Source organism: Acipenser ruthenus, chromosome 4 (assembly GCF_902713425.1).
Source record: "Acipenser ruthenus chromosome 4, fAciRut3.2 maternal haplotype, whole genome shotgun sequence".
Taxonomy (NCBI): domain Eukaryota; kingdom Metazoa; phylum Chordata; class Actinopteri; order Acipenseriformes; family Acipenseridae; genus Acipenser; species Acipenser ruthenus.
In genome coordinates, this window is record NC_081192.1 from 94749581 (window position 1) to 94764088 (window position 14508).

The 14508-nt window shown below is 35.0% G+C and overlaps 1 protein-coding gene across 2 annotated transcripts in view; it reads right to left on the reverse strand.

Annotated features, from left to right (window-relative positions):
* Nucleotides 1–7934: 7934 nt before the first annotated feature.
* The window catches only part of LOC117400100 (docking protein 6), a 118364-nt gene continuing 111790 nt past the window's right edge, over nucleotides 7935–14508 (reverse strand). For both annotated transcript variants that reach the window (XM_059023112.1, XM_034915226.2), the window contains exon 8: nucleotides 7935–10976. In XM_059023112.1, coding sequence (XP_058879095.1) covers nucleotides 10810–10976 — 167 coding nt within the window. In that variant the 3' untranslated portion in view covers nucleotides 7935–10809. The remainder of the gene's footprint in view (nucleotides 10977–14508) is intronic.

Here is a 14508-nt window from a genome sequence, read left to right on the forward strand (position 1 = left end):
TTTACTCTTCCGCTTTATTAATGCTTAAAATGGATCAAGTAAAGGGGTCCCAGAGTGGCTTATCCAGTTACAGATTTTTACAATTGCTTTGACACATTTTTCAAAACAGTTTCAAACTGCAAAACTCTCAACACAAAACTCCAAACTACTCACTCCAGTATCAAAATCCTGTAAACAGTGCAAAATGAAAGTCTTTGAGTCAAATGTGATAAATACATAATGCAAAAGCAATTCATAGCACCAAAACATCAAATAGGCTGCGGCAGCAGTGTGGAGTAGTGATTAGGGCTTTGGACTCTTGACCGGAGGGTCGTGGGTTCAATCCCTGGTCGGGGACACTGCTGCTGTACCCTTGAGCAAGGTACTTTACCTAGATTGCTCCAGTAAAAACCCAACTGTATAAATGGGTAATTGTATGTAAAATAATGTGATATCTTGTAAAAATTGTAAGTTGCCCTGGATAAGGGCGTCTGCTAAGAAATAAATAGTAATAATAATAATAATAACAAATAGTTCAAAATTCTCAATTTAATCATTTGAGCTTAATAACATAAAATAATCCTTAACAAATAATATTATTGAACACAAAATAATACCAATATAAACTAACATAAAACATGCATTTTTTGTTTAAATCAAATAAAAAGGTGATCTAAATCACAGTGAACAAAATGATAACTTACAGTATTGTACATATACAAAATAAGATACAATATGCATTTGGTATGATATTCCACCCCATTCCATCTGTTATCCACTCTCTCTTCAGTATGAAGACACAGATTTTCATCCACATCACATCTTATGTTCTCATTAGTCAGGCACCGTGGATAATATCCCACCGCGGTGAGGAGAAAAAACATAATTGGACGTTCCAAATTGGGGGGAAAATAAATACAAATAATAATTGGTCACTCTAAATTTAAAAAAAAAAAGTGATCGCAGATCGACGTTGAATACTAGCCCATAGACAATCCAGGCAGTCTGTTGTCTGTGCAAACTAACAGCATTAATACTGTAAAGCAATATGGTTATTAACTGTTGTCTAAATTGCTATTTCAGGTTTGACACACGCATCCACAATGTTTAGAATTCACATCCTAGCCTTTTATTTAATGCATTATGCTTATAGTTGATGTATTTGCATTGTTTTTGTACTGTTTGTATTTAATGAACTATGCCCTGTATTTCACTGTATTAAATGTATTATGCATTGTTCCTCACTATCTTGTAAAGCGCTTTGTGATGGTGGTCCACTATGAAAGGCGCTATATAAAATAAAGATTGACTGATTGATTGAACGCGTAACAGCCAAAAGCACCCAAAACTAGCCTAAAGCATACAATATAAAAACCTTTCTAAAGCTAAATATAATAATCCTATCCTTATGGCCTTATGCTTCAATAAAGGTGAGATACAAATGCAAGATTATGCTTACCAAACTAAAAGGCTCTGAATACAACACCAGCAGTCAGCTTCACAAGGAGATCGCCAGGAGGCGGACCAGCTGTCTGTGTTACCAAACTCAACTGATGAATAAACTGCAATTTTACCCCGATACTTATAGGACTTAATTAAACCTAAAACATCAGGCTTTTTAGATATTAAAATTAATTATATACTTTCTAATGTCAGGCTACTCCTTAAAATTAATAATATGCAGTACCATGCTTTCTCTATTTTTCTAACCCCAGGATATATGAGGTCATCTCTAACACTGATAACATATGTCTGTGGTACCATGGAGTTCTATCACTTTAAGATAAAGATTATAAAGACGAGGTGCCCCAGATTTAAAGCACCTGTTCTGTCAGTTAGTCCTACCTTGGTTAAAAATATATTGTTCTGGTACTATGGAGTTCTATCACCCCCTTCAGATAGGGATAAACAGCCAACCTGTCTTTAAGTTAAACATCTGTGTGTGTCAGTAAATTTAGCCTTGCTTGGTACGTTGTTAGATAAAGTTTACAGGCAAGTAGCCCCTATCTGGGTTAAGCTGCTTCTTGCTGATAAGAGACATTAGCTACAAGTACATTCCTAAGGGGCACTCTTATGTTTATTAAATTAGGTCATAGATTTTTAGTTTTACTGAAGCTTAATTTAGGCTAACATAGATTTCTGCTATAATATCTCTGCTTGTTTAACAATTTCTAAACCAGTACAGAGTTTTACAATATTATAATATTATTGCTCTTAGCAGTTATTTGTAAGAATGGCCTTTTAATCCCAGTGTCCAGTTTGCATCCAGGATATCAGACTGCTCCTAGCAGGAATGAAAGTCTGTCTGGTTCTGCTCTCAGTGGGTCAGTAAATCCCACTACGGGTTCTGGAATCCAGTGCTCAGCATTGCAATTGTGGGTGACAGTTTTAAACACCTGATATCTGCAAAAACTTGAACCCTGCTAACCGGACTGCCATCTTTACATTGTAATTTTCCCAGATGAGCCCACTTAACTTGGTGATGTACTTTACACCCTATACATTCAATACTCTTCACATTGTCTGGTTCAACATTTAAATGTGAAAATGATAAACCTTGTACATCATTGTATTCACTCGCTTTACCATGTGCATGCAAGCAGGGCAGGTTTTTGGTTCTGCTTGTGACATTCACACTTTAAGCTGGGTATGTGCCTGTCTTTTCCTCTCTGCACAGAGTCTCCCACAGGGAGCAATGATTCTGGACCAATAACTATGTTCATGCATTTAAATTTCACAGACGGCTATTTTATTAGGTATTCCTTCCATCCAAAATATCTGAGCTGGACAGAATCCCCTAGTTTTCATATCAATGGGTTCCCAAGCCACGCAATGAAGCTGGTTCTATTGAAGGGTCATATACTTCCGCAGCACAAGCCTTCCACTCAAAAGGAGCTAGCAACTTGTACAAGAGAGAAGGGGTATTAGGGTCACTTGTGACATTTAAAACAAATGGTATATTATGTAAAAGCTATGACATGGAAATGCAGCAGAAACAATGCTTTTTATTTGCTGTTAGGACTGTCATTTATTGGCTGCATGGCTGTAATTGGACACTACAGGTTGTTTGTATTTTGATATTCATCTCGGACAAGCTGATAAGTGATGCATAACAATACAGTATAGAGAGGTGCCAAGGACAGAACCTTCCCTCTTTGAGCTCCCCATTTATAGGCTTGTAAAATATGTAGATACTGTACTGTCTTCAGCCTGAGACAAATATCGGCCACCTAGTGGAGCTGTAGTTCATAATGGTCTGAATCAGGAGTTTGGAATGCAGCAATTTACATATACAGTCACTGGAGATGATTCCTAACCATTAGATGCCAAGCATAGTACTGCATTGCCTCCTATGGGTTCAGCCCTCACTGTAGTATTACATTATTTTTGAGATTGGCAGTGGGAGAAATGCAAGTTTCCTGTCATATTAATCCTCTGTATGCAATAAACAAATAATGTCAATATATGTGCTGCAAACAGGACAATTTGCTTAACTCTAATCTATAATGTGTTAATAATAAACTAGATAGTTTCACACTGATTTCTCAAGAAAGAAGAAAAAAACACCCAATAAAACAACAAACTAAATTTAATTTATGGGCTCCAAGTAGCCTTTTTTTTATTAGTTTCAAAATTGTAATTGGTGCTTTTACTTTACAATTACAATTAAAATTTTAAAAAAAAGAAAGCCAATCCAGCCAATTGCATTTTTTAATAAATCAAACAAGAATGCATAAATTCAATAATTTATTTCAATATCTAATTGTACCAAAATTAAATTAAACAAAACATAATTAAACAAACACATGAACCTAACTGAATTAAACCTAATTAAAATCTATATAAACAATGCATTCAATTAAAAAGATTAAGTAACAAAAAAAGAGTGCCAGACAGACATAACATAAAAACAATTGCTGTTGGTGAAAATAGTATAACAGTCTAGGTTACACAAAAATAATAATGAAAAAAAAAAAAATCCTCTAAATGGTTTTAAGCCAACATTTGGTACTTCAACGTACTGCAGGTTTCTGTGATCAAACTGATTTCTATAACAATAAACAAGCATGAATAAATAAGAGCAAACACATGAAAAAAGTATTGGATGGTATGGGTATGTGTAACAATCAGAAAGGTCCTACTATATTTATACTTCCTCTGTAACTTCACTCACTCATCATAAATTCTGATAATTTTGTATCAATAGAGAAGAATGGAATTGTTTCACATAAAAAGTATTTATATAGAAAATCTTATAGTTTACCTATGTATTTATATAATGGGTAACCATTATGTTTATATTAGCATAAGGAGGTTAAGTGACTTGATCAGGGTAACACACAGTGAGTCAGTGGTAGGGATTGAACCTAGAACCTCCAGGTTAATGATTACATTTTTTTTTCCTTCATTTATTCATATGACAGTTTAATTGTGAGCCATACAATAGTTAAGAGACCATGCTATTTGTGCCTATAGAACTTAAGTACTAGTTTAATGGAAGCCATGACCATACTGCCTTATAAACTGTTTAGTGGTATAAAAGGCGATATAACGAGGGTGCACTGTATGATTTGGTCATTCAGGAGTTAAGTGCATCTAGACTGAATGCTCTCACACCACATTACTGTAATAAATCCTTGTTTAAAACCATTGACTGAAATCTGCTTTACATCAATATATTTTAGTTCATTAAGAAACATTTAGTAAAACTACCGTAATAGTGTGAATTGCTGGCTTTTATGCATATGACAGTGAGAAGAAGCTAGATACATTTCAGAAGATCAGGCTGATCGTCTGGATCAGCCTGATACTGAACATAATATTCTGAAATAAAGGCTTAAATAAAACTGAAATAAACTCTTATACTTGAAGTTCATCCTAAGTAAAAACCAATGTTCAAGTATAACTCATAACTGAGTCAAGACAACCATGGTGTTTTCAGGAAGAAATTTTCTATTACAAGCAAAAGAACATATATATATATATATATATATATATATATATATATATATATATATATATATATATATAGAGTCAAACATACTTCATTAGAAGTGTATACAGCATCAGAATGCATCAGATGTGTATCTTGACACCAATAATCATTCTCAATAACCTATGTTGTTACGGGAGACTACATGTTTTCATTGGGGAAAATACAATTTGGACACAATAGAAATGACTCTTGGCTTATGTCTCGAGAGTCTGCAATACCTGTCCAATACAAACCTGTCTTCAAGTACAGTGAAGGAGGTGTTACCATTGACTCCTTAACTGCAGGTCTTTATATTTTTAACACTAGATTCCACCTGACGGAGTGAAGGAGGAACCCTTTTCTGATATAATTTTTTTAAAATATTATTTCTACAATGTATTTCACACTGTATTGGAGATGTTACATTAAGTACCTTTTTATTTTATTTTGGTGGTACTGCAGTTCTGCTTATTAACCTTTTCATTTACATAACAGAAGAGTGGAAAAAGGCACAGGCAAACGATCAATTTTGTAAGACTTTTTTTTACACAAGAATAATATTGTGCACATGTTCTTTAATAGAAAAAAAACAATGATAGTCAAGCAAAATCTTATGAGGGCTTTTTTCATTCAATAAAGTACTAAAATAGAGTATTGGAGCATGGTGTTCTGAATGTATTGGAGGACTATTAAATCAGCTTTTCCTCTTAATAGATAACTCACTTCTACAGAACAGAAAACATTTTTAGAAATTAACATGCCCAAATCTTTTGTTTTGTTTAATTCTAGCCTACAAGACAAACAAAGTAAAATAAAACAAAAAAAGATGCAACTTGAATAGCCTTTCTCAGATTTCTCAAAAAAAAAAAAAAAATCAATAGGAGCCAATTATCTCTGAACAACAGAATCTAGCACACAAAGATACATGCCCTTTTTTCTTATCACTGTACCACATTCGGAAGCAAGACAAGGTTGTTCATTTTACCTTGCAGAGGGAAAGGCTGGCAGACTGCTAAAAATAATTATGGGTCAAAGGATTTCTATTGGGAGATGGAACAATATCTGCTAATTTGGTGGGGGGACATAGATTCAGCTAATTCATATAGATGTATTTATACATTGCTGATAATTATTACAAACGCACATTATTATTTATTTTTAATTTTATTTAAAACTTTACAAAACACACAAAAAAATAAATAAAAAAAAACACTGTCTGATGGATTGTCCAAACAATCAACCACAAAATGTACACATAAAATGAAACTGTCAATGTGCTGTCTGCATACTGAAAAATATACTAATGTGTGGGTATACAGATATACATCTATATCTGTATATTTTTTAAACAATACTTCTCAAAGCAACAACATTAAACATTTATACTCACCAGAAGAATTACCAAATGAATATATATGTATCTTTATTACACAAGAGAAAATACAACTAATGATCTAGATCAGGGGTTCTCAACCTTTTTGCTGAATATCTCTGTAAGGTAAAAGAGTTTTGCCAGCCAAACGTCATCTTTCAGCACTTCGGTTTTTTCAAGCAAGCTTGGTTTCTTTTTTTTTAATTTGGAATCTCCAATTATTTTTCTTATTTCCTCCCCAATTTGGTAAGCCCAATTATTGTTTATTTGAACCCGGCTCACCACTGCCACCCCCGCGCTGACATTGGAGGGACGAAGACGGACACACGCGTCCTCCGAACCGTGTGCCGTCGGCCGTCTGCTTCTTTTCACTCTGCAGTGCCCGCCATGCAGCCACCTCAGAGCTACAGCATCGGAGGACCACTGTGAAGATCTGGTTCAGTATCTTTCGCAGCAAGCGCCTCTTGGTGTGAAAAGCAATGTCCAAATAGCGTGTGGTGCAGAATGCTTCCCAGTCATTGCTGCAGCTCCAGCAGTGCAGACCCCAATGCAATTAGTCCAGCTGATTTCTGCTGAAGTCATAAAATCATCTAACAGTTTGAAAATATCATCTGACTTTGTTGTTGTCTTGAGCTCCTCGCAAAACATAAAGTCTTTCTTTATTCCCTTATTCCACACATACCGAACATAGACGAGTAATGGGACATTTGTCTGTGGATTCATTGAGTTGTATAGCAAAATTATTACACGCTGCCGATCAATGCACTGCGAAACTATGTCTTCTGACATAAAAGCGATCCATCGTTTCACACTGTCATTTTACATTTGGTATTTTTGCCAGTTCCTTGGCCTTCTGCTCTCCAAACATTTCCTTTACAATTTCAATGGCACACGGCATTACCAACTCCTCAGCAATCATATGCGATTTGTTTGCTTTAGCAATTTTCTACACTATGTACGAAGCTTTTAATCCACGGTAGTTGTAGATTTCATTACGGCTCTTTAGTACCAAGCAGTTCCTTAGCCTTTCGCTCAAAAAATGAATGTTGCTTGTTTTTATATATTTCATGCTTGGTAATTGTCTCTGTAATTTGGAGGGTTTCAAACATTCATTGGACAAATTATGCACTGCGGTTGAGGTATATCTCCATTTCCAGTACAAATAAAACCGAAATTCAAGTAGCTGACTTCGTATTTCCTTAATTTTGCAGGGTTAATAACGGCTTTATGTTTTTCACTCCACCTCCACCTCCTCGCTGTTCTTCAGCCCTTACGGTTGAACTTGTTGAAGGAAGTTCTGAATCATCATTCTGTGGGGTTTGTTGTTTTGATGCTGATGGCTGAAGTGTGTCATAAGCATGCAGGGAAAATAATACATTCTCTCGTTTATTTTTGGAGGACCCCTTCAAACCTCTTCAAGACCCTCTAGGGGGCTGCGGACCCCCGGTTGAGAACCCCTGATCTAGATGATCTCCTTTATAAATATATATATATATTTTTTTTAATTAAAATAATACATTAATATACCTTTTTACTTTCTGAACTATTTCCAAATATTATGTTTTAATGTGTTACGTGCAAAATAAACTTTGGGTACAATCGCAAAACTACTTTTGAATTTGTACTTTTATTGGCTTAGAATCATACATATATTTATTGCAGCAACCACAGAAATGCACTGCCGATACAACCTTAGATGATGACATATGTCAACAAATTGCCATGTAATCAGATTTATTTTCCTATGAAATGCAAGGCATGTCTACCTTGTCCATCTAATATTGCTTCATGGAACTAATCAATCTTTGGAAACGTTTGTTGGTGACGAGTCTCCACCTTTACTAATCCTGGGTAATTAGGGCAGACTATTGTTTCATTGCAGAATAAATCCTGTCTTTCATGGCAGCATAAAGACAGGAACTATTCTGTTGCAATTACAGCATTATGCATTGCCAAAAGCTTAAACATATTACCTTAGATCCATGATCCAGAAGTAACTTGCAAATGACTGCAATCGTCACTCTAGACAGCTGTTCTGGGTCTGACATCTACAGATCCAACTGGCATGACTGCAGTAAAACTGAGCCAGTCATTCACCTCTCCCAACAACAGAGCTCACTGGAATACTGAACCGGATAAAACATGCCTTTATTAATAAGGAATTCAACGCTCATAATTCCTGCACCTGGTGTCATTACTTTTGCTGGTAAGCACATACAAATACAACATGTTTGTTGTTGTTCTGAAAGTAAACCAAGACATGTAAATATGCAGTTGTGATATGCTAGGCTGTAAATGTAAGATTTTGTTCTATAAGCCTGCTAACAAATCGGTATCATTTATATTTTGTGGCATCCTGTTTAGTTTAACTTTTTATTTGAATCCAAACTAAATTTCATTCTTCGTTATCAACTTTAATCTCAGCTACAAAACATTTTTTATGGGTGTTTTCTGTTACTGTTTAACTATACCGGGTGGAAAGGGAATACAAAAACTAAAGACTATTCTCAAATATACACACTTACTGTTTTCATACCTGACACGCTCCACAATCAACCTCTCATGTCTGGTTTGAAATCACTTGGACTTTTGAGTCCCACCTAGATGCTGACACAGATAGATTCAGTCAATTACTGTAAGTGAGTTATCTTAAAAATGTATGGGGAAGTTAACATATCCCTACAGAACTCTGCCACGGAAAGATATTAATAACTATCACCAGTAAAGAAAAAAAAGTGGATAATACAAAACTGTATTACTCACATAAACCTTGATTTTTAATTACAAGTTACTGCAATTTAACTATGAGCAAATTACATTTAATAAATACTGCACTACCCTGTTCTGATGCTATATTCCTTGGATATACCTTTTACTTGGCTAGCTAAATAATAATTAATCACAAGCTTTCAAGACCTTAAAGGTCTCTTCTTCAGGTGAAAAGTGATTAATGATTGTTTAGTTTGTCTTTCATCACTGGACTGCTACGGCTACCATTTCATCTATCAATGACTTTGGATAACAACAAAAGGGTTAGATAATAAAGGAAATGCATTTCAGAATGCACTTTGATACCAAATTGTAACTGCATTTTGGCTATTTGCAAATCATATTGAATCTTCAAAATCATATACATTCTGTTATCCATACATCTCCTTGTAATCTTTGGACTATCACTTGGAATTTCAAATTCCCAAAAGGTAAACAAGTCTAATTGAGGAGTTAAAAAAATTACAATTAAAAACATGATTACTGCCTTATGATTATGTGTTTTAAATGAACAAAAGGCTAAACAGAAGGTTATTTTTCCAGGAAAAAAGTTGAAATGTTACAATATATATTTTTTTTGTTTTTGAATCACACAAGGAGTGGGTCTAAATATGGTATTAGTAGGGAATGATGTATCTGACACAGTGCAGCAATGTGACATACATGTTTTTTGTTTTTTTTTCCAGTTAGATGCAACCCATGCATTTCTGAGTTCTTCCACAAACAGTTTCTTAGCTGGCTACAAATATAATATTAATTTTTTTCCTTAAGCCTGCTACTTAATAACTGGTATCATTTAGATTTTGTAGCATGCCCAATTACACAAAAACTAGACAAGTAAAATGATTCCTTGTAGTACAAAAACAATATTCCCATATTTTCAGTAAAAAAAAAGATATATATATATATATATATATATATATATGTTGAGTATGTGTACAAGGTATTGCTATGCATGCCCTGCAATCAATAACATGAATCAAGGTTTTCAGGTTTTATTCCCACCTGTTTAATATTCTATTGTTTGTGTATCTTTATTATTAGTTACCATGCAGAACACTTGCATACCCATAGTCGCTGTTTCCAAATCAACCTCACTTTAGAAATTCAGTTTTAGAAGTGTTTGACATAGTAAGTATGGTCAATAATTAAAGAAGAAACAACGATAGTGAATGATAGAGAACACTCAACTCAACTACACAGGTAAGAAAATAAATATAAAATTAAGTATAAAGTATCCCTTGAACTTCATCCTTACACATTGTTTTGTTTTGTGGTGAATGTGATTCAAATAAACTGGTTTAAATGTAACTATGGTATAATGCAAGTAAATTATTTAATGACGTTTTGGATGACAGTATTTATGTAAAGAGTTATCTGTCTGGCTTCAGATACAAAAGAACGTTAATCAATTTGGAGAGTATGCCATGACACGATCAACTTCGTACCAGTCAAACTTGTTTCCCTGGGACTTCAAACTTTGCACCTCATAGAAAGCAATTGAATTGATCATTTAATTGACCAATTGGATTTGCCACTAGAAACCAAGTGATAGCAAAAGGTTGGCCTCAGATGCTCTCCACTGAATTGGTAAGTGCCTCTATGCTCTATAAGCTAGTCATTTTAAAAAATACAAATGGCTTTTACCACCACTATGAACTATTTGGAATGTCCCGGCTTGGACTGACTGAAACAATCAGCCAAACAGTGCATGTCATTGGACCGGTCCTGAGCTGTAGCTTGATCCATAGCCACTAGAAGGAGACAATGGCTGCTCACGATGCTGGGTCTGTTGCTGCTGCTGCTCATCATCACACTGCTCTGATATGTAACCAGGGAAGGTCTGTGCACGGGGAACCAATGTCATACTTAAGCTGGTACCTACAAAAATGAAAAGAGGAATAATTGTTACATGAAAAAGAATAAACCCTTCAGGGTTTAGTTGTGCTTAAACAAAAACAGTGATATGAAGCTGGGAAGGTAACACTGGTTAAAGAATTAAAGAAAACATGTCATATATCAATCAGTCCTTAGAAATGCTGGCATGTGATTGGTTCAAACTTCATCATAACCAAAAACAGATCCAACTATTGCCCCGTGACGCTTTTTTATGGTGTTTTTTTTTTTTTTTTAAATTATGTCATCACGCTGAACATCCTTCCTCTCTTCACACAACAAAGCAAAAATGGCGGCAACAGAAAATTAATTACAAAATATACTACAAAATAATGATGCTGCAAACACTAAAATCGTCATAAAAATGTCGCTTTCAGTGTTTCAACTTTCTAAAATTCAAACAAATCCAACTCGACGATGTAAATAAATACAACCTTCACAAACTCAACGGACTCCACCGAGAATTCTGTGCCACAGTGAGAAAGTCAGACAGACAGTTCTATGCCAAAAAAAACTTTAATGGACTTGAAAAACATTACTTTCTTGACTGATTCATAAAGCAAATATGGACTGCATGCATAGTGGGAAACTAAAGGTCCCTCGGAAAGAACTATGATGACCATTGCTTTTGCATCTTTATGTTCCAGATTTATGTATAAAATAAAAGCAAAGAACCACATTCATCAGAAGAAAAGAGAGTCCAGGGATAATATCACCAGCAATAATCAGAGGAAGGTGCTAATGTTGAGATAGTTCAGCCAATGCTTTCTTTTCATTTTGAGTTTACAAGTCAATAGTATATAGTATTACAGTACATCTGGTATATATTGCATTAAAAAGGGATCATTTTAAAAGCTAGTAGGTCAACATGTCCTTTATTAAGTATGATGATAAGATACAACTAGGCGTGCTATAATTATTTTTCTATCATTTTGGAACTGTAGAGTTTAATTTATATTTTTAACAGTAAGCTCTTTTGTTTATTTTGTACATATTTGTACAGATATATATAATAACATCCTATCAAATCTAAGAATCCTGCCACTTTAATCTCCATAAAAAGCAGACAGTACAGGAACCAATAGTATTATTAGTAGAGCATCAGGAAACAACACCAACCTAGAGAAAATAAACACATTCATGTTATATCTAACAATAACATATTAAATCACAAGTCAAGACAGACTGGTAAAGTGACCCACGCTTTTATTGAAAGTTCAAGATATAACAGGTAAACTCTGCTGAGAAGGGTACTGATCCTATTAAATTCAAACATTTGCAATAATAATGTCAATAGGCTTCAAGGACATCATGGACAGCCAGGCCAGCTCCGATTCAATGTGATGTTCAAGGTATTTAAATTGCTTATCAATCCTCAATGATTACCTCCACTAATTCCTTCAGCAAAACTGTTGGTGAAAACCTTTACCATTCTGATCTCTGATTTTGAGACTCATGAAATGCAGCTTTTTACATTACAGAACACAGTTACGTTGTCATACCAAAATTGTGTGCTACAAATCATGTTACAATATATGTGAGGCATTTAAGGACTTGAGATCTGACATTTGTACAAGATGAAGGGAAAAAAAATATAACATTCTATCATTTAACAGCTTTCTACAGAAATCGTTAATGATGAAAAATTATAGTTAACTTCTTGCAGGTCATGCTGTATATCTTTCATTTATGGTTTTTGTATGAAAATGTTCATTTCTTAACACTTACATTACCCCTAAATGGATTTTCTTTACATGCATTGAATCTTCTCATTTACATTAAGAAGAAAAATTATGTGAATCTCAATTCTGCATGCACAATATGTGGTACTGTGTATCCACATGCCCATGAATAGAAATAAGGATATTAAGTTTCATATGAACAAACACAATGATAAATGACTAGCAAAATCAAAGTACATTTTTCACTGTTTTGCAACCATGTCCATGTTATATATGAACAACAACAACAACAAAACTCATCTACAATTCCCCAGACTTTTCAAATCTACATTAACCCTTTACATTAACCAAAAGTCATTTACTTCATCAGGCTCTTTTTGCTAAGGTTCAATATCCTGGACAACTCAGCAGTCATAGAAGGCCTAGTTTAACAAATAGTTTCCTGTGCTCATTTCATTATAGGTTATTTGGTTTCCTCTTTAAATAATCCATCCCAGCCAGGTGAGTGAAATTATTAGAAGTAAGAGTAATTGGATTAGTTTTAGCACTTTTGTATGTGTGTAAAACAAAAGAATAATCTGGTTTTCTCACATTATTTCTATGGGTAAAACATGAACAGTATGTAATGAATAGAGATTGAATGCAAAGCTCCATGGTTACCACTCAAGTGCTCTATTAGCAGCATTATTATGTCAAAATACTGGCCTCTCTCAGAGCTCCCCAAGGCTTAACTGTCATACACTCCTAGAGATCATTTTTAAATCCACCTCACTTGAGAAATTCAGCTTTTATGAGAATCTTTAAACGATCGCCCCATTACTACGCCTGTGACAGACACTGCATCCCTGTACCTTATAAGTTTACTATTGACAGCTAGAAGCAGACCTAGCTCTCCGGAGGTGAGGTGGCTGTTCAGTTTGAGCATCGTAGGAATGGGACTTTTTGATTCCTGCTTACTCACACTGTTTGTGACCGCGGCTTGTCAGGAACCTGTGTGTGCACTAACTAAGTCAGCAATGACAAGCTGAGAGGCTTTATGATCTTTAGTCCTAAGCGGCAACAGGTATTGAAGAGTTTGGGTAATCTGGTTTAGTAAACTGTGTTCAGCTGAGTGGTTCTCATGAATTTAAAGTACTTTTGCACTGCTATGAATAAGATCATGTATCAGCTTTACAAGACAACCCAACATATAGCTCACTTAGGTAGCATAGTGTTCCTACTGCGGGACTCCCTGCTAGGTGGATAGTGCATGTTAGGCCTGTGAAAGACAATCGTTTTTGATTTTGTAAAATGTCTGTCCTGTATCTTGTGAAGAGATACTGTAATAGGAGATACCACCATGAGAAAGGTGTGATTATTGTAGATAAACATGGGCGCCTGCCGGTGTCTCACAGAAAACACTCCGTCTTAAAAGCGGATCCTGGTAACCTTTTACAACGCCTAATAAATAATGAATTCATGCAGACCCAGCAATAGATAATTATAAAAACACATAACAGAACATTGAACCTGAATGTAATATTACTGAAATATAAATGGTCCCTTTAATATAAGATCACTTTTTTGTAATTATAGTAGTTTTATTGCAAATGAATGTCATGACTGTGTGACAGAGATCGAATGACGCTTGGTGTTAGATCTCCCCCCCGACCTGTGAGGGCACTAGATAAAGGGAACAGAGTACCCTGGACTAAAAGGCAGTTGGCAGCTGCCACACTCTTCACTGGCACCAATGGATCCTAATGTTTCTTGATATTATTTGCTTAGAACTTTCTACCGCTCAGGTCCATGGTGCCAGAGAGAAGACGATCCAAGCCCGGGAAAGCATAGCAGAT